At 45.0% G+C, this 24,732-nt stretch overlaps 1 protein-coding gene across 2 annotated transcripts in view; it reads right to left on the reverse strand.

Moving 5' to 3' along the window:
• The window catches only part of traf3ip2a (TRAF3 interacting protein 2a), a 96,878-nt gene that overhangs the window by 46,025 nt on the left and 26,121 nt on the right, over positions 1 to 24,732 (reverse strand). Inside the window, exon 2 of one of the 2 annotated variants that reach the window (XM_068027384.1) lies at positions 18,964 to 19,926. The exons of the other annotated variant lie outside the window; for it this stretch is intronic. Coding sequence (XP_067883485.1) covers positions 18,964 to 19,926 — 963 coding nt within the window. The remainder of the gene's footprint in view (positions 1 to 18,963; positions 19,927 to 24,732) is intronic. 2 annotated transcript variants of the gene reach the window in all.

Consider the following 24,732-nt stretch of genomic DNA (forward strand, 5'->3'; position numbering starts at 1 on the left):
CAGCATGACAAGGATTGGGTCCTGAATATCGAGGGGTATATGACGTTCAAGAAGAATAGGAAGCTATGTAAAGGTAGAGGGGTAGCAATATTAATCAAAGATGGCATTGGTGCAATAGTTAGAGATGACCTTGGTTTGGGAGTTCAGGATGTAGAATCAGTTTGGGTGGAAATCAGTAGGGGAAATAAGTCACTAGCGGGAGTGGTCTAAGGCTCCCCAATAGTAATCACAATGTTGGACAAAGTATACCAGAAGAAATATTGGATGCTTGTGATAAAGGGACAGCAGTAATCATGGGTGATTTTAATCTACAAATAAACTGGAAAAATCAGATTGGCAATAGTAGCCTGGATGAGGAGTTCATAGAATGCTTTCAAGAGAGTTTCTTAGAGCAGCACCTTCTGGAACCAACCAGATAGCAGCTTATATTAGACTTGCTATTGTGTAATGTGACAGGATTAATTAATGACCTCAGAGTAAAGGCACCTCTAGGTCGCAGCGAACACAATATGATTGAATTTTACATCCAGTTTGAAAGACAGAAGAGTGGGTCTAAGACAGGGTTTCCCAACATATGGCCCGCAGGCCAGGATCCAGGCTGCAAAAGGTTTCCATCCGGCCTTTGGATGTAAACTGTACTCGGGCCGTTCCTTATCCTCCCCAAGGGTCCGTGACTGGAGATGAGAAATTTCCCTTTGTCTTCCTCTTGCAGACCGGCTTTAAAAAAAAATTGTGCTGGGTTTCACAACTGACAGATCCTGACATCAGGAACAGCAGTTTCTGAACTTCAGACAGATTTGGGCATTTTTAAAAGCCCACCGGAAACTCCGAATCTGTCCAAGGTTCAGAAAATGCTGTTCCTGATGTCAGGAATTGACTTGAGATTTAAAAAAACCATCTGCTGAGCGTTCCTGCTCTCTGCAACAGTGAGAGAGAGAAAGATCGATAGAGAAGCAGTGTCAGACATTTAAGGGGATATTTCAGAATACTCAGAATAAGTATATTCCTACTATAAAGAAAAATTCTAAGGGAAGGACCCATCATCCAAGGTTAACTGCAGAAGTTAAGGAAAGCAACAAACTTAAGGAAAAAGCACCACCATCATCTCAAGGGCAATAAGGGATGGGCAATAAATGCTGTCCTAGCCAGCAATGCCACATCCCATGATGAATTAAAAGAATAATTGCGCAAAGATGAGTGGAAGGTCTTATGATTGGTCAGAATGTAAAGAACGGCAGAGAATTACTAAAAGGTTAATCAGGAGAAAGAAATTAGAGTATGAGAGGAAGCTAGCTAAAAATGTAAAAACGGATAGCAGGAGTTTCTACAGGTACTTAAAAAGGAAAAGAGTAAGTAAAGTGAGCATTGGTCCTCTAGAGAGTGAGAATGGGGAGTTAATAGTAGATAATAAGGAAATGGTGGATAAAATGAGCAAATATTTTGCTTCTGTCTTCACTACAGAGGATACAAAAACATTCCAGTAATCACTGTAAATCAGGAGGTGAAAGGAAGAGAGGAACTTGGTGAAATTACAATCACCAGGGAAGCGATACTGAGCAAACTGATGGAGCTGCAGGCTGACAAGTCCCAGGGTCCTGATGGACTTCATCCTCGGGTCTTAAAGAAGTGGTGAATGAGGTAGATGGTGTGTTGGTGTTAGTTTTTCAAAATTCGCTAGATTCTGGAAAGGTTCTATCTGACTGGAAAGTAGCAAATATAACCCCTCTATTCAAGAAGTGGTGGTGGGGGAGGGGTGGGGTGGAGACAGAAAACAGGCAACTATAGGCCAGTTAGCTTGATGTCTGTCATGGGGAATATATTAGACTGGATCACTAAGGCGGCTAGAGCTGGGCACTTAGAAAAGCTCAAGGTAATCGGGAATAGTCAGCATGATTTTGTGAAAGGGAAATCATGTTTAACCAATTTATTGGAATTCTTTGAAGAATTAATATGTACTGTAGATAAAGGGGAGCCCGTTGACGTACTGTACTTGGATTTCCAGAAGGCATTTGACAAGGTGCCACATAAAAGGTTATTGCGCAAAGTAGGAGCTCATGGTGTAGGGGGTAACATATTAGCATGGATAGAAGATTGGCTGGCTGGCAGAAAACAGAGAGTATGCATAAATGGGTTCTCTTCTGAGTGGCAGGATGTGACGAATGGAGTCCTGCAGGGGTGTGTGTTGGGGCCTCAACTTTTTACAATTTATATCAACGACTTAGATGAGGGGAGTGATGGTATGGTAGCTAAATTTGCGTATGACACAAAGATAGGTAGTAAAGTATGTAGTGAAGTGGACATAAGGAGGTTGCAGACTGATATAGATAGTTTTAGTTTTTAGAGATACAGCACTGAAACAGGCCCTTCAGCCCACCGAGTCTGTGCCGACCATCAACCACCCATTTATATTAATCCTACACTAATCCCATATTCCTACCACATCCCCACCTGTCCCTATATTTCCCTACCACCTACCTATACTAGGGCCAATTTATAATGGTCAATTAACCTATCAACCTGCAAGTCTTTGGCATGTGGGAGGAAACCGGAGCACCCGGAAGAAACCCACGCAAACACAGGGAGAACTTGCAAACTCCACACAGGCAGTACCCAGAATTGAACCCGGGTCGCTGGAGCTGTGAGGCTGCGGTGCTAACCACTGCGCCACTGTGCCGCCCCATTAGACGAGCTTCTAATTCCAGATTTTTATTAGTTAAATTCAAATTCCACCTCCCGCCTCCAGAGCTTCCAGCCAATTGGAAGGCTAGCAGCTCTCCAGTGCCAGCAGTTCCACTGGGAACGGTGGTCACTGTCGGTACTACAGGAGGCCTGCAGAGCAGATGTCAGAGACCCAGGAGAGGTAAATGGGGTCGGGGTGGCTGGGGCCATTCAGGAAGGGGTTAGGAGGGGGCTCTTCACGGGTGGCGGGGGGGGGGGGGTGCCTGGATTGCCCCCAAAGGAAAGACCCCCTGACCTTGCTAGGTGGCCACCAGGCTTTACCTGGCGTATATCCCCATGAGGTTGAGGCAGGATGAGGCCCTTAAGTGACCGTTAAGGCCATCCTCGGCCTTACCCGCCCACGACAAAATGGCAGGGGCCCAGGCTAACGGGAACGGCGCCCTCTGCCGTTCTGTTTGTCCCCCACCTCCATGCCCGTTTTCAAGGGCAGCACAAAATCCTGCCCAAGTGTGTTCAGCCAGCGATTCCATCCGTTACAAAGGCTTTGAGTCATGACGTTTGCGGCATTGAGTGCCGTTAAAAATTTTAGTTAGAGAAACAAATGTATTTGAAACTGGAAACTGAAGGGGGTTAATGAACTTTGTTATGATGGAAGCGTGTTCAGTAGATCGTAGACAGAGTGTAGCCTTGAGCTCAGAAACAATGCCATTCGTGTTCAGTAGTTCAGTAATGGGGGTGGGGAGGGACATTTTTATGTTCCACTTTGGACTTAAAATTTTGTTACATATATTGCACTGTACAGAATTTTTCCCCCAGACTCTAAACACAGTTCTCCCCCACACCCATGTGTTTTAATGGGCTCTGTATTCAGAAAGATTGAATTAGCAGATCACTTCCATGTAGACACAATCACACAGCAAACATATGAGCAATATTGTCCTACAATCTACCATGCCTCATCACACAGCTGTCATTCGTCAGAACTTAAATCAACTCCTCTCCTCACAACTTGGGTTCACAATGCAGCTTCTCTGCGAGTGTACTGATGCCAACTGATAAACAGCCATCTGTAGAGCGGCACCAAGCAGTATACTTGCACAAAGACAGACTTGCACTTCTAAAGGGCCTTTTACAAGCTCAGGGAACTCCAAAGGGCTTTACAGCCAAAGAAGTTCTTTTTGAAGTGTGGTCACTGTTATAACGCAGGAAACATGGCAGCCAAATTGTGCAAAGCAAGCTCCCACAAATAGCAATGTGATAATGACCACAATATAATCTGTTTTCTTAGTGATGTTGATTTAGTGGTGATAAATATTGGCCAGGACACCAGGGATAATGCCCCTGTTCTTTGAAATAGTGCCATGAGATCTCTTACATCCACCTGGAAGGGTAGATGGGGCTTTGCATTAACATCTCATCTGAAAGATGGCACCTCTGACAATGCAGCACTCGCTCAATACTGCATCGGGGGTGTCAGTCTGGATTATGTGCTTGGTCTTCACGATGATATATTTTACTCCATGTTGCCAAATAAAAGTTGGTGTGAATATAAACGGGAGAAAAAATATACCCCTCAGTGGATAAATGGTCCACTAAAGGGTACATGAACCCTGTATTTTCTCTTCACATATACTGACTGACCTGCTATATATTTCTAGCCCTTTTCTGTCTTCACTGCACACTCCAGGTTAAATCTTATTCTTAAAAAGTAACAGTTGTTATTTTAACTCGAAAAAATAAAGATCATAAGAACAATTTTTCTCTACTTCAGCACCCAGGAGTTTGGGGGGGGGGGGGGTGTGCGGCGATTGCTTATTTCCTGGGTGCAATGCAGAAGCAAAAGGGGCGGAGAATGGTGAGGAGTCTCCTCTATTGGTGGGTTTGCAATGGGATGTCCTAACACCAGCCAATGGGAAACATTCCTGCCAGAACACAGTGGCGCAGTGGTTAGCACCGCAGCCTCACAGCTCCAGGGACCCAGGTTCGATTGTGGGTACTGCCTGTGCGGAGTTTGCAAGTTCTCCCTGTGTCTGCGTGGGTTTTCACCGGGTGCTCCGGTTTCCTCCCACAGCCAAAGACTTGCAGGTGGTAGGTAAATTGGCCATTGTAAATTGCCCCTAGTGTAGGTAGGTGATAGGGAATATGGGATTACTGTAGGGTTAGTATAAATGGGTGGTTGTTGGTCGGCACAGACTCGGTGGGCTGAAGGGCCTGTTTCAGTGCTGTAACTCCAAATAAAAAAATAAAATAAAATAAAAATAAATAACCCTCAATAGCCATGCAGGGCGGTTTGGAGGCCAGAAAACCTGCTCCTCACGGGTTTTACTGCAATGGAAGGAAATAAAGTTCTAGTGCAGCTGGTAGGACCATATCTCTTCTTGGCAAGATGGCAGAGGGAGCAGCAGCCATACATGTATTAGCAGTTAGAAGGATCAACTGATTTTCTGATGCCACAGCGGAGCTATTGCTGTCAGAAATGGGGGCAAGAACAGATGGTCTGATCTGAGAGGAGAAGGCCACATCGGAGACTGGTGCCAGATGTCTGGAGGGAGATAGGTGAGGCAGTCAATGCAAACCCCAACCACCCCAAGAACTGCTACACAATGCAGGAAAGGATTCAATGACCTCACAAGGTCAGCAAAGATTTTTGGTGCCAAGACACCCTTTACCATTCAAAGGTAGCTTCACTCATCTCCTTACCCATCGCACTCTTTCTCTCTCAGAACCTGGGAGTCCAGAAAACTCACCTCATGATAGGACAACAACTCCAAACATTCAGGCACATTTTATACTCAAAATCACCCCTCACCTTGTCTGCCAGAAGGGCTGCTGCTCATCTTCAAGGGCAATTTATTTGGAGGAACAAGGCGCCTTCACCTCTCATTATCATGCCACGCATGATCTCATATGGGGCAAGTTGCCATGACAATCACAGGTCGGTAACACTGCCTTCTCTCCCAGATAACATATAAAAACCTCACCACTAAAGAGCAACTGCGGGAGCTGCACCATCACACAGAACTTGGAGTCCACAAGAAGCGGAGTATGAGATACAATAGACAGATGGTCAGGAGGGCCTGTAGGAGAGAGCCAGTTGACTAGAGAAGGTTGCTAAAGGCTGGGAAAACCACATCATATGTAGCTTGAACTTCTGCTTTCTTAAAGTATTAGAATACCCTCACGCGCTAGTTCTACAAATTGACCACCTGGGCATGTTCGTATCAACAGTTCCTGTCACTTTAGCGGCAACTCCATCTGGGAATGTTACCCGCACAAACACCAGCACAGATATTCCCACTTACAATGAGCTAGAAGGGCGGTCATTAGGTGAGTCATTGAGCATGAGTGAGAATTGGGTCCTGGGAGTGGATGAAGAAAAAATACCTTTCTTCCATAGACACTTGCCCTCGACAGAGGAACCTAGGAACCCAGACCTCGGGGACCCAGACTTCGGGGACCCAGACCTCTGGGACCCAGACCTCGGGGTCCCAGACCCCGGGGACCCAGACCCCGGGGACCCAGGCCTCGGGGACCCAGGCCTCGGGGACCCAGGCCTCGGGGACTCAGGCCTCGGGTCCCCAGACTTCATGGGGTTCCAACATTCAGGGACCCAGGCCTCAAGGACCCAGACCTCGGGGACCCTGACTTTGGGGACCCAGACCTCAAGGGGTTCTGACCTTGGGGATCCAGACCTCTGGGACCCAGATCTTGGGGGGGGGTCCAAAGTTCCAGGAAAGAATGATTCGGGGACAACGAACCCATTTCCTTAACTTCTCCTTCCAATACCTTCATGTGAGGGAGCTACTGCCACCTTCAGGCTGCTGGAAGCTGGACCCTCTGAGACGATAGCTCTCTTCAGACAAGTGTCACCTTAGGTCTCTGTGGTTCCGGGGGACCCACCCCAGCAACTCACCGGCCAACCTCATACCACTCACGGAGCATTTTGTAGGAGTGGTGGATTAGGGACTGGAGTAAGTAAGATAGCTGGTGTCAAGGATGGTCATGGTGTCAAGATGTAGTTGTAGGAAGTGAGAACAGGTTTTGTTGGTGCTTCCAGGTTAATGCATTTGTTTCAAGTAAAAAGACAGTTTGATCACTTAGAGTCATGAGTTTATTTCTGTGTCAGCTTTTGGGAGTTGAATGATGGCATAGGGAACGGAAACGTGTGTCTTATGAAGGACTTGGAAATTGAGTGAGAGAATTTGGTGAGGTAAGGTGGGGGAGAAAGATAACAGGCAGGTGTAAAGTGACTTTATTTGGTGGAGGTTCTGGCATCTCGTTTGATAAGGTTCCCCATGGTAGGCTCATTCAGAAAGTAAGGAGGCATGGGATACAGGGAAATTTGGCTGTCTGGATACAGAATTGGCTGGCCCATAGAAGACAGAGGGTGGTAGTAGATGGAAAGTATTCAGCATGGAGCTCGGTGACCAGTGGTGTTCCGCAGGGATCTGTTCTGGGACCTCTGCTCTTTGTGATTTTTATAAATGACTTGGATGAGGAAGTGGAAGGCCGGGTTAGTAAGTTTGCCGATGACACAAAGGTTGCTGGAGATGTGGATAGTGTGGAGGGCTGTTTTAGGTTGCAACGGGACATTGACAGGATGCAGAGCTGGGCTGAGAAGTTGCAGATGGAGTTCAACCTGGAAAAGTGTGAAGTGATTCATTTTGGAAGGTCGAATTTGAATGCAGAATACAGGCTTAAAGACAGGATTATTGGCAGTGTGGAGGAACAGAGGGATCTTGGGGTCCATGGCCACAGATCGCTCAAAGTTGCCACTCAAGTTGATAGGGTTGTTAAGGAAGCGTATGGTGTGTTGGCTTTCATTAACAGAGGGATTGAGTTTAAAAGCCGCGAGGTTATGCTGCAGCTCTATGAAGCCCTGGTTAGACCACACTTGGAATATTGTGTTCAGTTCTGGTCGCCTCATTATAGGAAGGATGTGGAAGCTTTAGAGAGGGTGCAGAGGAGATTTACCAGGATGCTGCCTGGACTGGAGGGCATGTCTTATGAAGAAAGGTTGAGGGAGCTAGGGCTTTTCTCATTGGAGCGAAGAAGGATGAGAGGTGACTTGATAGAGGCGTACAAGATGATGAGAGGCATAGATAGAGTGGATAGCCAGAGACTTTTTCCCAGGGTGGAAAGGGCTATCACCAGGGGGCATAATTTTAAGGTGATTGGAGGAAGGTTTCGGGGAGATGTCAGAGGTAGGTTCTTTACACAGAGAGTGGTGGGTGCGTGGAATGCACTGCCAGCGGTGGTAGTAGAAGCAGATACATTAGGGACATTTAAGCGACTCTTGGATAGGTGCATGGATGATAGTAGAATGAAGGGTATGTAGGTAGTTTGATCTTAGAGTAGGTTAAAGGGTCGGCACAACATCGTGGGCTGAAGGGCCTGTACTGTGCTGTACTGTTCTATGTTCATTTGCACTCGACTTACTCCTCTATGCTTCTTGTGCACCAGCTTCACACTCCAAAGATGTCTGAGTAAGATCTTTCTGGGTCTGTAGACATTTGTAGGCAAATATCTGCATACAAGGAATAGATGCCTCACTCTAAAAGGCTGTAACTTAGCTCCTTCCATGTGCTCACTCTCCTCCCCATTATAACATCAAAATAAAAAATTCATGTTTAGAGTGAAAAGCGGTGCTTTAAACGTAACTGGAAACAGAGGCCAAAGTAGTCCAGGCTCAACCATGAAAGTACTGAAAAGATGGCCCACAGAAAAAGCACACAATATGGCCTCCCTCACTGTGGTATTCACAGGAATACCATGCTGCAGTTCTCATTGTCACTGAAAATAATTATCTGGATGGTGTTTATTTGGGCCGGGTGGGTTCGTCCAGCAACTGAGTGTAAAGTAGTTTCTCCCTCCTTCTGTTCTAAATCGCTTATATTTAATCTTGGAACTATGACTCCTTTGTTTCTGACTCAACTGCTGGAAACAATCTGCTCTGATCTACTCTGGCGCCTCCCTTTATAATTTAAAACCCATCAATCATAGCGCATTGTAATCTGCGTTGTCCTAATGAAAAAAATCTAGTTATTCTTCGGATTTATATTTCTTTATAACATGCAATATCCTAGTAAATCGGCATTATACTCTCTCTAAAGCCTTAATTTCCTTGAAAGTGTGCAGCCCAGTTATCCAGTTTTCTTTCTTTCCTCTAATTCAATACCACATAATGTTCTCTGGTAATCAAGCGGCACTTGCTCAGCAATAACCTGCTCAGTGACGCTCAGTTTGAGTTCTGCCAGGGTCACTCAGCTCCTGACCTCATTACAGCCTTGGTTCAAACATGGACAAAAGAACTGAACTCCAGAGGTGAGAGTGACTGCCCTTGACATCAAGGCAGCATTTGACCGAGTATGGCATCAAGGAGCCCTAGCAAAACTGAGGTCAATGGGAATCAGGGGGAAAATCCTCCGCTGGCTGGAGTCATACCTGGCGCAAAGGAAGATGGTTGTGGTTGTTGGAGGTCAATCATCTGAGCTCCAGGACATCACTACAGGAGTTTCTCAGGATAGTGTCCTAGGCCCAACCATCTTCAGCTGCTTCATCAATGACCTTCCTTCAATCGTAAGGTCAGAAGTGGGGACCTTCGCTGATGATTGCACAATGTTCAGCACCATTCGTGACTCCTCCGATACTGAAGCAGTCCATGTAGACATGCAGCAAGACTTGGACAACATCCAGGCTTGGGCTGATAAGTGGCAAATAACATTCACGCCACACAAGTGCCAGGCAATGACCATCTCCAACAAGAGAGAATCTAACCATCGCCCCATGACATTTGAGGGCATTACTATCGCTGAATCCCCCACTATCAACATCCTGGGGGTCACCATTATCAGAAACTGAACCGCACCAGCCACATAAATACCGTGGCTACAAGAGATCAGAGGCTGGGAATTCTGCAGCGAGTAACTCATTTCCTGACTCCCCAATGCCTTTCCAGCATCTACAAGGCACAAGTCAGGAGTGTGATGGAATACTCTGCACTTGCCTGGATGGGTGCAGCTCCAACAACACTCAAGAAGCTCAACATCATCCAGGACAAAGCAGCCCGCTTGATTGGCACCCCATCCACTACCGACGCACAGTGGCAGCAGTGTGTACCATCTACGAGATGCACTGCAGCAACTCACCAAGACTCCTTAGACGGCACCTTCCAAACCCGCGACCTCTACCACCTAGAAGGACAAGGGCAGCAGATGCATGGGAACAGCACCACCTGCAAGTTCCCCTCCAAGCCACACACCATCCTGATTTGGAACTATATCGCTGTTCCTTCACTGTTGCTGGGTCAAAATCTTGGAACTCCCTTCCTAATAGCACCGTCGGTGTGCCTACCCCACATGGACTGCAGCGGTTCAAGAACGTAGCTCACCACCACCTCCTTCTCATGGCCAATTAGGGATGGGCAATAAATGCTGACCTAGCCAGTGATGCACACATCCCCGAAAGAATTAAAAAAAAATCTGCCATGTAATACCTTGTTTTGGGCGCATAACCAGCAATGAAATGAATCATGAGTTGATTTATTGCTTGGTGGCTGGTGTCAGTTGAGGGGAAATTGATGGCCAGGATGCTGGGAATCTCCCTGCTTTTTGTAGAACAGTTTCACAAGATCTTTACAGTGCAGCAGAACCACAGAAATAGGCCAAGACGGCAACATGGTTTAACGTCTCTGCCAAAGCATGGCAATTAATTCTCTCATGCTACGGACTAGGTGGTGAAAAGAAACATCATCTATCAACATATGTCATAACCCAGCAACCTAATCAATAAAAGAGAACTGCTCAGCAGTAAATCTATCACAGTGCAATGCCCCGTTGGAGATGTTTCCTGTAGATAAGATTGCTAAACGCGTATGTAACTGTCTTATGATCCTAAGCATAAGGGCACAGCCTTGTAGTAAAGTGGCATTACTGTCTTCATATAAACCTAGTAAAGGTAGTTTTTCTGTAGCAAAAGCACAGAGAAAAACTTTCCAGTGGCAGAAGGGTCTGCAACCACACGAGGCAGATTTAAGGTAATTGCCAAAAGAACCAGAGGCGACATGAAGAAAAGATTTTAGAAGCATAAAAAATTATGTTGTACAGTGTACTGCCTGAAAGTGTGGTGGAAGCAAATTCAGTAATCTCTTTAAAAAGGAAATTGAATAAATATTTGAAAAGGCAGGGCCAAGGGGAAAAAAGTAGCAGAATAGGACTAATTGAGTTGCTCTTTCAAAGAACTGGCACAGACACAGAGGAATGAATGGCCTCCTTCTGTGCTATGTGATTCTATGAATCTACGAAGTTTCCAGCTAACCTATAACTAATTCAGGGAAGTTTATTTTAATAAAGCAATGGAATAGTTACTTTTCTACTAAATGATAACAGTTCTTTCAATCACTGTAATAATCTAGTTGGAAAGGAAAAGAAAGACTTGTATTTATATTGCATTTTTCACAACCTCAAGACGTTCAAAAGCGCTTTACAGCCAATGAAGTACAGTTGAAGTGCTGTTTCTGTTGTATTATACAATGGATGGGATTTCAAGGAAATTACTGCTTTAATGACAAATGCGAGAGTGTGTGCTTTTCTCCACAACTAACAATTCGCTAAAAAAAAAACAGCCTCAGACTGGAAGCGGCTTGTTCCCACAATATCACATGTCTCATTTCTTAGGGAGAACGAGATGCCAGTATCTTTAATTTTTAGAAGAAGGGATCTCACCCCAGTCCTCCATTCTACTCTCTCTGTTATTTCAGGCTCACACTTGATTCTCAGGGGTCAAAAGTGTACGGTGTGATAATGAAGATCAATGCTAACTCAGCTGAAGTTAGAGTCATAGAATCTTAGAAATTTACGGCACAGAAAGAGGCCACTTGGCCCATCATGCCTGTGCCAGCTGAAAAACGTTCCACCCATTCTAGTCCCACCTTCCAGCATTTGGTCCGTAACCCTGCAGATTATGGCACTTGAGGTGCATATCCAGAGTCCTTTTGAATAGGTTTAGGATTTTTGCCTCAACTACCCTTTCAGGCAGTGAGTTCCAGATCCCCACCACCCACTGGTGAAAAAAACCTTTCCTCAACTCCCCTCTAATCTTTCTACTAATCACTTAAAGTCTATGCCCTCAAGTTGCTGACCTCTCCGCTAAGGTAAATAGGCCCTTCACATCAACTCTATCCCGGTCCCTCACAATTTTGTACATCTCAATCAAACCTCCCCTCAGCTTTTCCTGTTCCAAGGACAATAACCCCAGCCTATCCAATATTTCCTCATAGCTGCATTTTTCCAGTCCTGGCAACATTCTCGTAAATCTCCTCTGTACCCTCTCTAGTGCAATTACATCCTTTTTGTAATGAGGTGACCAGAACTGCACACAGTACTTAAATTGTGGCCTAACCAATGAGTTATACAGTTCCAGCATAACCTCCTTGCTCTTATATTCTATACCTCAGCTAATAAAGGAAAGGATTCCATATGTCTTCTTGACCACCTTATCGACCTGTCTTGCTACCTTCAGGGAACTGTGGACATTTACTCCAAGGTCCCTCACTTCCTCTACACCTCTCAGTATTTTCCCATTTATCGTGTATTCCTTTGTCTTGTTTGACCTCCCCAAATGCATCATCTCACATTTCTTCGGTTTGAATTCCATTTGCCACTTTTCTGCTCATCTGACCAGACCATCAATATCTTCCTGCAGCCTACAGCTATTTTCCTCACTATCTACCACACAGCCAATCTTTGTGTCATCTGCAATCTTCTTGATCATGCCCCCTACATTTACGTCCCAATCGTTAATTTATACCACAAAAAGCAGGCGACCCAGTACTGAGCCCTGTGGAACACCACTGGAAACAGCCCTCCAGTCGCAAAAACATCCGTCAACAATTACCCTTTGTTTCTTACCACAGAGCCAATTTTGTATCCACCTTGCTGCATTTCACAGGATCCCATGGGATTTTATTCTTTTTGAACCAGTGTGCCATGTGGGACCTTGTTAACAGCCTTGCTAAAATCCATGTAGACCACTTCAACTGCAATACCCTCACCTATCTTCCTTATTACTTCTTCAAAAAAATCAGTTGGTTAGACAAGATCTTCCCTTAACAAATCCATGCTGACTATCCTTGATTAATCTGTGCCTTTCTAAGTGATGGTTTATCCTGTCTCTCAGAATAGATTCCAGTGATTTGCCCACTACTGAGGTTAGACTGACTGGCCTTTAATTATTCAGTCCTTCTTCTATTTATTTTAACAAAGGTATCTGCTGTTTGTTTATTTCTATTCTAAAGACGTTAACACCTTTGTTAAAATGGCCAATATCAGAATGTTACATGGGTGTGTTTATCAGTAAAGCCACAAATTGGAATTTCACCACCCTTTATCCAAGGCAGGCTTCTTCTTTTTGTCTCTTCTTAAAAAGTCCACCATTAAAAGTTTATTTTTCCTCACTGCCTTGAGCTTTTAATAATTTCTTCTGATTTTTCTCTGATGACAACCATGTAAGCGTGAGTCTTCATTTCCTTCTGTGGCTTGCCCTGTAGTGTGTCATTAAACTCCTGTGCAACTGGATCTTTCCTGGTCTCCAAAGGGGTATCCACCACATTAGGCATTCTGGTGTTCCCTTACCCAGGCGGCTGGGTACCCTCAATTGTGAAATGTTGGATGCGGTTAATTGACCTAATAAAGGTCTTTAAAAATGCGAAAGAAGTTTGATAGGGTAGACGTAGAGAAAATAGTTTCACTTGCAGGGGAATCCGCAACTAGTCAGCCTTAAATCCAAGAAGGAATTCAGGAGAAACTTCTTTATTGATAGTCTGGTTAGAATGTGGAACTTAGATTTTTAGATTTAGAGATACAGCACTGAAACAGGCCCTTCGGCCCACCGAGTCTGTGCTGACCATTAACCACCCATTTATACTAATCCTACACTAATCCCATATTTCTACCACATCCCCACCTGTTCCTATATTTCCCTACCACCTACCTATACTAGTGGCAATTTATAATGGCCAATTCACCTATCAACCTGCAAGTCTTTTGGTTGTGGCAGGAAACCAGAGCACCCGGAGGAAACCCACGCAGACACAGGGAGAACTTGCAAACTCCACACAGGCAGGACCCAGAATTGAACCCGGGTCGCTGGAGCTGTGAGGCTGCAGTGCTAACCACTGCGCCACTGTGCCGCCCTTGCTACCTCGTAGATTGGTTATGGTGAAAAGCATAGATGACTTTAAGGGGAGACTAAATAAGTACATGAGAGATAAAGGAACACAGCAACAGGAGTAGACCATTTAGCCCCTTGGGTCTGTTCCACCATTTCATGAGAACACGGCTGATCTGTCACCTAACTCCATATTCCTGCTTTGTCTCATATCCTTTAATACTTCTGGTTAACAAAAATCTATCAATCTCAGATCTAAAATTAACAATTGACCAAGCATCAATTGCTGTTTCTGGAGGAGTTCCAAACTTCTACCACCCTTTATGTGTGGACGCACTTCCTAATTTCACTCCTGAAAGGTTTGGTTCTAATTTTTAGTCTTTGCCCCCTAGTCCTAGACTCCCCAACCAACAGAAATTGTTTCTCTCCATCTACCAGATCCCCGTAATATCTTGAAAACTTTGATCAAATCGCCTCTTCGATGTTGAGAATTATGTTTCCACTGGTGGGGGAAAGTCAAACTAGGGGACACAGTTACAGAATAAGGGGGCACACATTTAAAACTGGGATGCGAAGGAATTTCTTCTCTCAGAGGGTGGTGAATCTCTGGAATTCTCTACCTCAGAGAGTTGTGGAGGCTTGGTCACTAAATGCATTTAAGGAGGAGGTAGATAGATTTTTGAAATCTCGGGGAGTCGAGGGATATGCGGAGCTGGCCCGAAAGAGGAATTGAGGCCTGGGACAGATCAGCCATGATCTTATTGAATGGCGGGGCAGGCTTGAGGGGCTGAATGGCCTACTCCTGCTCCTATTTCTTATGTTCTTAACCTTCTGAACTACAGGGAATAGAACCCTAATTTCTATAATCTCTCCTCATAATTTAACCCCTGTAGTCCAGGTTTCATTCTGGTAAATCTATTCTGCACTCACCCCAAGGCTAATATATCCTTCCTAAGGTGTGGTTCCCAGAACTGCTCACAGTACTCCAGCTGTGATCTAACCAGGGCTTTGTACAACTGAAGCATGACTTTTACGCGCTTGTATTCTTGCCCTCTAGATATAAAGCCAGCATTACATAAGCCTCTTTGATTGCCTTCAATTCCATGAGCTTCAACTTTAGCTAACAGCCTCTTATGAGGGACTTTATCAAATGCTTTCTGGAAGCCCATATAAATAACATCCATAGACATTTCCCTGTCCACTACTTTAGTCACCTCTTCAAAAAATTCAATCAGGATTGTCAAGCATGACTTACCCTTCACAAATCAATGTGGTTCTGCCTGATTCGCTGAAAATTTACAAGGTGTTCAGTCACTCTACCCTTAATTACAGACTCTTTTAATCTCCTGACAACAGATGTTAGGTTAACTGGTGTATAAAAGCCTAGTTTCCCTCTCTCACACTACTTAAATAGCAGAGTAACATGCATGCATTTTCCAATCTAAAGCAACGGTTACCAAATCGAGAGAACTTGGAAGATTATAGTTAGGGCATCGGCAATATTCCTACCTACCTACTTTAAAGCCCTGGATGGAAACCATCTGGTCCTGGGGATTTGTCACTCTTTAGTGTCATTATTTTCTTAATTACTGTTATTTTGCTTATCTTAATCTTGATGAGTCCCCGTGCCTGATTCAATATTAGTTTCTTTGGCCTATTTGGCATGCTATGCTCCTCCTCTACTCTAAATACAGTTAATCTAATAAGGTTAGATGAAGATGATTGGGCAAAGGCTTGTGTGGAGTATAAACAACCAGCACAGACCAGTTGGGCTGAATGATCTGTTTCTGTGCTGTACATTCTATATAATATTTGAAGCAAAAACACTGGATGGATGACTCTTAAAAGACCGTGGTTAATCTCGGTAACCGTATAGCTGCTGACTCCACTGAGAACCCCTCCACCTGCCAACAGCAAAGATACACTTCACCCTGGTTGTCTCAATACCTTCTTGCTGTTCCTCGACTGGTAATGAGAAAAGTGTGCCACGTGGCTTAGGAACAATGAAAATGTGTGCAAAAAGGGCCATGGTGTAATGGTGCCACCCAGTGGGTGCAGGCGTTCCCAACTTAGCTTTGTCACATGCGTGATGAGTCATTGTTAGCTTCACTTTTGTCCGAATGCCAGCAAAGTCATTGCTTATTTATAGCCGGGTAGAGGGCCCTGGATGAAGGCGTTGATGAGATCTTCACCCTCCCTCCATGCATCTGGAACGTGTGCTATGACTGGAAGCTGACCTTAAGTCCCAAATAAGGCCGCCCTCCTTTGAAACACCTCCAGCAGCAGGACCTTCAACCCTTCAGCATTAAAAAGGAGGAATGTTGCCCATAGGTCCCTGTTGTCCCATTATGAACAATGGGTCCAACTGTCTGTTGCTGCAGCCCTTTAACAGCTGCAGTACCACTATTTTTCCCATCCCTGGCCATGTGTGCAACAGGCCAACCTCCCTGGGAAAGCTTTTCATCCGCCAGTAGGTAAATCCAACACAAACATTTCCACAACAGACCCGAGGACATAATCCTATTTTACCTGATCCACAGAATCATGGCTTTTATCTTTAGATCTTCATTACTCACATTTTTGGGGATTTTTGTTTCTCTATGTTGCTATCTTGACTCTTTTATCTCTAACCTAACTGACATTAAAAGTTCCTAACATTTCCTGATGTGTTTTTCAACACTACTGGATGTTTCTTTTGCTTGTCGGTACACTCATTGCTTTTCTTGAGCCTCCAGCCCTTTCGCTTTGAACAGTTCCTGTGGCATTCTTGACAAGGCTCTAGAGAAAGCTAAAGGCATGCTAGATTTTATAAGAAGAGGCACAGAATATGGAAATCGAGATGTAACTGTGAACCTTTATAAAACCTTAGCAAGACTAAGTTGGAGCACTGCATGCAGTTCTGGGCTCCATATGATGAGGCAACAGAGATACAGCATAGATTCACTCGGATGTTTCCTGGTCTGAGGAAATACAAACATGAAGTGGGGTGTCAAAAATTAAGGCTGTTTTCATTCAAGCTGATGAGATTAGGGGTTGATATGATAGAGATGTTTAAAATTATGAAGGGATGGACGAGGGGAAATGAAAACAGAAGGCCTGATGTTAACTGGAGGCAAAAGGCGAGCATGGTGGGGCTGGTGGAGTGAGGCCAATGCAATTCTAATTCCCGGGACTCATTTAAATATACCAGCCCCAACTCCCAAACAAACCTGGATTCAAGGACATCAGGTCGGCCAGCAGGCGGGAGTTGGGCAGGAGTCTCAAGCCAGGCAGCCACAGGAATGGTGTTAGTTATATACCAATTGTGCTTAATTGTATGTAGGCAGTAGGCATTAACTGGAGATTCACTTAAACCTCTATAAAGATAGACACAGACTAAAACTATGGCTGTTGGGTTAGGCATGTAATATATAACTCAGTTATAAAAAATAGGACTTGCATTTATATAGCGCCTTTCATGACTACCAGATGTCTCCAAGCACTTTACAGCCAATGAAGTACTTTATTTTGAAGTGTAATCACTGTTGTAATGCAGGAAATACAGCAGCCAGTCTGCACACATCAAACAGCAATGTGATAATGACCAGATATTCTGTTTTTGTAGCATTGATGGAGGATAAATATTGGCCAGGACACCAGGGATAACTCCCCTGCTCTTCTTTGAAATAATATCATGTGATCTTTTACATCCACCCAAGCAAGCAGTTGGGCCTCAGTTTAATGTCTCATCCAAAAGACGGCACCTCCAACAGTACAGCACTCCCAATCATGACTTTGGTTCTCAAGCCTTGGAGGGGGACTTAAAACCAGAACCTTACGACTCAGAGACAAGAGTGCTACCAACTGAGACACTGTAAACAAATATAACAGTGTGCAAAGATTGGCTCCAGTTCTATCCTTCACCAACTAGCTTTCTGGAGTAGAACAAAAGGTCCCCGGGCATCAGGTAAGTATTGGTGGTGGTAATCATTTGCGCTCAGGGGAAGGACACTCCTGCTCTGTTTTGCCCAAGCGAAAATAATTAAAAATTAATTTAAACTCAATTTTTCAACCTCACTTCTTCTGGGTCAGCTGCTCCTTTGAGATTGGTGCTGTTGGTGAGCACAATATTGGGCATCAAACATGGTTGTTAGCAGTTAAAATAGTTGGTGTCTGAATGATGTCATCAGACTGCTACTATTTAATTTCAAGGAGGGCCTCACTGGACGGTCAAAATGGCCTTCTTCTGTCTGATTTTATGATTTTAATGCGCCTGTTAAAGTAGGTTATTCAGCCCATCGTGCCTGTGCCCACTCTTTGAAAGAACTCCCCCACTCCTTTCCTGTAGCCCTGCAATGTTTCCTTTTGGAAGTTACTATTGAATTTGCTTTCACCACTCTTTCAGGCCAATGCATTCCAGATCACAACAACTCGGTGTAAATAAATGGCTCCTCATCTCCCCTCTGGTTCTTTTGTCAGCTCTGGTCACTGAGACACAGGGGAGACATTCAAGAACTGGAGGTTGTACAGAGAAGTCTGATCCTTCTTCTGAGGGTACTGCAATACACGATTTGAGCTATTCAGCCAGAAAGGATACACCCACCGGTGTTCGTACAGAGGTCGGATAGGGCTAACCTAGAATATAACCTCAAATGAAATTGTGAGCTTAGGATAAGGGGACACAAAGGTCGAACTAGTGAAAGGTAACTTTAGGACTGATATAATGAGGCTGTTCTCCACGCAGAGAGTGATTAACACTTGGAATGAAGTGGGCAGAGTGGTGCAGGCAAAACTCTTGGAATCATTTCAGAAACAACAAGATGCAGCAATGTGGGGGACTATGGGTTGTCTGGATGGGGTGGAGTAAGATGGGCTGAATACCTTTCCTCCTCTATAAAGTTTCTTGTGAATTTATTTTATTGCAGGGGAAGCTAGACCAACACGAGGGAGAAAGGAACAGAAGATGCCGCAGGTAAGGTTGGATGAAGAGGGATGGGAAGAAGCTTATCTGGAGCATAAACATCGGCATGAAGCAATTGGGCCGAATGGCCTCTTTCTGTGCTGCACTTCTATGTAATTGAAAATAGTTAATAACTCCAACAGTAGTTAAATTCCAAAGGAGTCAAATAATTCACTTACATGGGATTTGCAGTTGTTGAACAGCCTGTGGGTATCTGTATTGAGGAATACTTGGAGAGTATGGAGGAATATAGGCTGGTGTATTAGGGTACGGAAACACTGGATACATGTGGGATTCCCCCACTGGAAATTCCCAGGATCGCAAAGGACTGGGAAGCTCTAGGTCATTCAGTCCTGAAAGGAGTGGTCCAGGAGGTTCCAGTTGACCGATTCCAATGTCATCTTGGGATTCATACCCAGTGTCTTTACTGGGCAATTCGAATTGGGCCTGACACTCCGATGTGTTTGTCAGTGAACCAGTGGCAGGATTTTTAGTTACACATGGAAAAGAATCGAGCAAACCCTTCTCAATTTCACGTGAATGGTCCAGATTGACCGGGGAGGCCTGGTAGTCCAAAGAAGCTGGAAATGAGGCCGGTTTCACTTGCTCTCTGTTTTCAGGTCTGCTGCAGGTCTCCTTCCTTCCCCAGTGGTTTTGATTTGCCATCATTGCCAAAAACATGCTGGTGTCAGAGGAGGCAGAAGATGTGCCCTTTCCAAATCCTGAAGAATGGTCAAGCTCATTCGTCATTGCAAAATCCTTGAAATCAGATTCCAGTGCCTCCCTAGGCCTCCTCTGATCTTCCGTTTGTGAGAAATTGTAACGTTCACTGTTACTGATCAGCCTCTGAAATTGTGGGCCAGGTTGAGAATGGTACTGATGACTGCCAGCATCGGGAGATTGGAAAGCTGGTCTCAGCTTTTCCATTGCTGGGGCTGTATTCTCCTCCAACATTTTACATGCAAGTGCATGCTGAGCTGATGCACGGTCGTAGTGTCTGGCTTCAGCCTTTCCTTCCTTGACGTGCTGTCTATACGTCTCCAGTTTCTCATCAATACAATTGCCTTGGGACTCTGCAGACCGGATCCAGCAATGTAGGTTCTCATCCACCTCCTCAGGCCTGCTGTGGGGATATCCTCTTGCTGAAAAACAAAAATTGAGCAGAGGCGATGACACAGAGGCTTTGATACCATAATAATTGGGCACTAATGTGTAGGCTCCTTTGATTCAGATAGGGGGAGATGGTGGCATAGTGGTAATGCCACTGGACTAGTGTCCATGGCAACTGGTTGAATTTAAATTCAATTAATTTTTTTAAAAATCTGGAATTGAAAGCTAGTTTCATGGCACCATTACTGAAACTATCACTGATTGTTGTAAAAATCCATCTGGTTCACTATTGCCCTTTAGGGAAGGAAATCTGCCATCTTTACCTGGTCTGGCCTACATGCAACTCCAGACCCACAGCAATGTGGTTGACTCTGAAATGGCCTAACCACCATTCAGTTGTCAAGGGCAATTAGAGATGGGCAACAAATGCTGGCCTTGCCAGCGACACTCACATCCCATGAAAGACTGTAATAAAAATATGTCCTGTGTCACCAGCGGATTTCTGCTCTTGGCCACACTTTACTCCTCTTCTTTTCATGTATACGCACATGTTTAGTCCAACATTGCCTGCTATGTCTACTTCTGCAACCTCCTCCAGCTCTACGACCCTCTGAGAACTCTGCTTTCCTCTTGCACATCCTCCATGTTAATCGCTACACCAGTGGCAGCCGTGCCTTCAGCTGCCTTGGCCCTAAGCTCTGAAATTCCCTTCTCAACCCTCTCTGCCTCTCTTTTCTCCTTTATGACACTCCTCAGAACCTAACACTGACAAAGCTTTTGATCACCTGTCCTAATATCTCCTTATGTGGCTTGATGTCAAACTTTGTTAGATAACGCTCCTTGGGACATTTAATTATGTTAACTATATAAATGCAAGTTGTTGTTGTCATAGAGGGGCGGCACAGTGGTGCAGTGGTGCAGTGGTTAGCACCGCAGCCTCACAGCTCCAGGGACCCGGGTTCGATTCTGGGTACTGCCTGTGCGGAGTTTGCAAGTTCTCCCTGTGTCTGCGTGGGTTTTCTCCGGGTGCTCCGGTTTCCTCCCACATGCCAAAGACTTGCAGGTTGATAGGTAAATTGGCCATTATAAATTGCTCCTAGTATAGGTAGGTGGTAGGGAAATATAGGGACAGGTGGGGATGTGATAGGAATATGGGATTAGTGTAGGATTAGTATGAATGGGTGGTTGATGGTCGGCACAGACTCGGTGGGCCGAAGGGCCTGTTTCAGTGCTGTATCTCTAAACTAAACTATATATGGACCAGGAATGTAGTGATATTTATATATTAACCAGTGGATGCCCTCAATACAAATAAAAGACTGGGATTTATATAGTGCCTTTGCGCATATCTGAGAAACATGTCAAAGCAGTCCACACAATGATTGGAATTTTACACCCCCTCCCAAAGAGCAGGCTGGTGGCGGTGAGGGGGGTTGGGGGGTGTAAAATGGAGTGGGAGGCTCGGGGGGCACGTCCCGACCCGCTCCCGTCTCTGCCGCCAATTTACATGGGGCGGCGGTGGCGAGAAACCACCCCCCCACTCCAGGCCAATCAGTGGCCTATCAGGAGGGCCCCCCATCCCCCGATGCCCCAACCACCCCCAATGCGCAACACACCCCCGCCTCCCCCCACCCCCAACTGACCCCCCTTACCTTGCTGGGGCCCGCCCAATTGCCCCCGGCGAGGCCCCAAAAATGTACCCATTTTCCATTGCTCCCCAACATCTTCCTCCTTCAGCTGGATTGCAGTCCCAGCAGTGGCTACCGCTCCCGGTGGCGCTGCTGGGACTAAGAACTGTTGACCTGCTGATTGGCCGGCAGCTCCAGTAGGCAGGACTGCCTGCCTCAATGAGGTGGAAGTTCCGTCTAAGACCAATTATGGGCCTGGGGACCGTAAAATCCGGTCTGGATCCCCAGGCCCGGCGGAGGCAGATCGCCACCAACGTTTTGATAGGTGGACGGCTCCCCTCCGCCCACCGTAAAATTCTGGCTAATGTTTCTTATATTCATTCGGAGGATGTGGATATCGCTAAGGCCAGCATTTACTCCCAACCTGAACTGCCCTTGAAGAGATGTGGTGAGGCAAACTCTGAAATACAACTGAGTGGCTAGCCAGGCCAGTTCAGAAGGCAGTTAAAAGTCAGCCACATTACATTGGATCTGGAGTCACATATAGGCCAGAGTGGGTAAGGAGGGCAGATGTCCTTCCCTAGAGGGGCATTAACGAACCCGATGGCTTTTTACAACAATCCAATAGTTTCATGATCACCATTATTCCAGATTTATTGAATTATCTGAATTTCAATTCCCCAGTTGCCATGGTGAGATCTGAACTCATATCTACATACGAACAAATCAGTTAGGAGCAGGAGTAGGCCACTCGAGCCTGCTCCGCCATTCAATAAGTTCATGGCTGAACTGATTACTCCACATTTCCACCTACCCCCGATAACCTTCCACTCCCTTGCTTATCAAGAATCTATCCACCTCTGCCTTAAAAATATTCAAAGACTCTGCTTCCACTGCCTTTTGAGGAAGAGAATTCCAAAGACTCACAACCCTCAGAGAAAAAATTTCTCCTCATCTCTGTCTTAAATGGGCGACCCCTTATTTTTAAACAGTGACCCCTAGTTTGAGATTCTCCCACAAAGGGAAACATCCTTTCCACATCCACCCTGTCAAGACCCCTCAGGATCTTATATGCTTCAATCAAGTTGCCTCTTATTCTTCTAAATTCCAGCCCATACAAGCCTAGCCTGTTCAATCTTTCCTCGTAAGACAACCCACCCATTCCAGGTTTTATACTAGTAAACATTCTCTGTACTGCCTCCAATGCATTTACATCCTTCCTTAAATAAGGAGACCAGTACTGTACACAGTGCTCCAGATGTGGTCTCACCAATGCCCTGAATAGCTGAAGCATAACCTTCCTACTTTTGTATTCCGTTCCCCTCGCGATAAACGATAACATTCTATTAGCTTTCCTAATTACGTGCTGTACCTACATACTAACCTTTTGCGATTCATGCACTAGGACACCCAGATGCCTCTGCATCTCAGAGCTATGCAATCTCTCACCATTTAGATAATATGCTTCTTTTTTATTCTTCCTGCCAAAATGGACAATTTCACACATTCCCACATTATACTCCATTTGCCAGGTCTTTGCCCACTCACTTCACCTATCTATATCCCTTTGTAGCCTCCTTATGTCCTCTTCACAAGTTACTTTCCTCCCTATCTTTGCGTTATCAGCAAATTTAACAACCATACCTTCAGTCCCTAGATTTCCAGATTAGTCAGGGTCTCTGGATTACTAGTACCAGGAACAAAGCCACAATGCTGCTGTACCCTATGGACAAATTCTGAATGATGTTCTGGTTCGGTAATCTGGTCTTCTTACTGCCCCAGTTGTGCTCGAAGATAGGAGCATAGTGATTAGGAAAATGAAGCAAGATTTAGTGCTGCCCATTTTTATAGGAAGCTGCTGCTCATTTAGGGATTATCCAATTTTCCAGGAAGGTGAGGGGGTAGTTTTTCATGGAGCTCCTGTCTGACACAAATGGATATTTATTTTGCATACTGAAAAGGGAGTCGGTGAAAGATGACACACCGATTTCACAAGAACACAAGAAGTAGGAGCAGGAGTAGGCCATTCAGCCCCTCGAGCCTGTCCGCCATTCAATAAGATCATGGCTGATCTGTCCCAGGCCTCAACTCCTCTTTCGGGCCTACTCCGTCTAACCCTCGACTCCCCGAGATTTCAAAAATCTATCTATCTCCTCCTTAAATACATTTAGTGTTCTAGCCTCCACAACTCTCTGCGGTAGAGAATTTCAGAGATTCACCACCCTCTGAGAGAAGAAATTCCTTCACATCCCAGTTTTAAATGTGTGCCCCCTTATTCTGTAATTATGTCCCCTAGTTCGAGATTCCCCCACCAGTGGAAACACATTCTCAACATCTACCCTGTCAAGCCCCCTCAGAATCTTATATGTTTCTATAAAATCACCTCTCATTCTTCTAAACTCCAATGAATAAAGGCCTAACCTTTTTAACTGTTCTTGATAAGACAATCCCTTCATCCCAGGAATCAGCCGAATGAACCTTTTCTGAACTGCCTCCAATGCTCGTATATCCTTCTTTTACGTGGACCAAAACTGTACGCAGTACTCCAGGTCCGGTCTCACCAACACCCTGTACAGTTGTAACAAGACTTTCCTATTTTTAAACTCTAACTCTCTAGCAATAAAGGCCAAAATTGCATTTGCCTTCCTAATTACTTGCTGCACCTGCATGCTAACCTTTTGTATTTCATGTACAAGAACACCCAGATCCCTCTGTACTGCAGTATTTTGTAGTCTTTCTCCATCTAAATAATAATCTGCCTTTTTATTCTTCCTACCAAAGTGGATGACCTCACACTTTCCCACACTGAACACCATCTGTCAAGTTTTGTCCACTCACTTAACCTATCTATATCCCTTTGCAGATTCTTTGTGTCCTCATCACAACATGCCTTCCCACCTATTTTTGTATGGTCAGCAAATTTGGATACACTACACTCTGTCCCTTCCTCCAAGTCATTAATATAGATAGTAAATAATTGAGGCCCTAGGACCGATCCTTGTAGCACCCCACTAGTTACGGCTTTCCAACCTGAAAAAGACCCATTGACACCGACTCTCTGCCTTCTGTGTATTAGCCAATCCTCAATCCATGCCAACACATTACTCCCAATACCCTGAGCTCTTATTTTGTGTAATAACTTTTTATGTGGCACCTTATCAAACGCCTTCTGAAAATCCAAATACATTACATCTACTGGTTCCCCTTTAT

This window comes from Heterodontus francisci, chromosome 3 (assembly GCF_036365525.1).
Source record: "Heterodontus francisci isolate sHetFra1 chromosome 3, sHetFra1.hap1, whole genome shotgun sequence".
Taxonomy (NCBI): Eukaryota; Metazoa; Chordata; class Chondrichthyes; order Heterodontiformes; family Heterodontidae; genus Heterodontus; species Heterodontus francisci.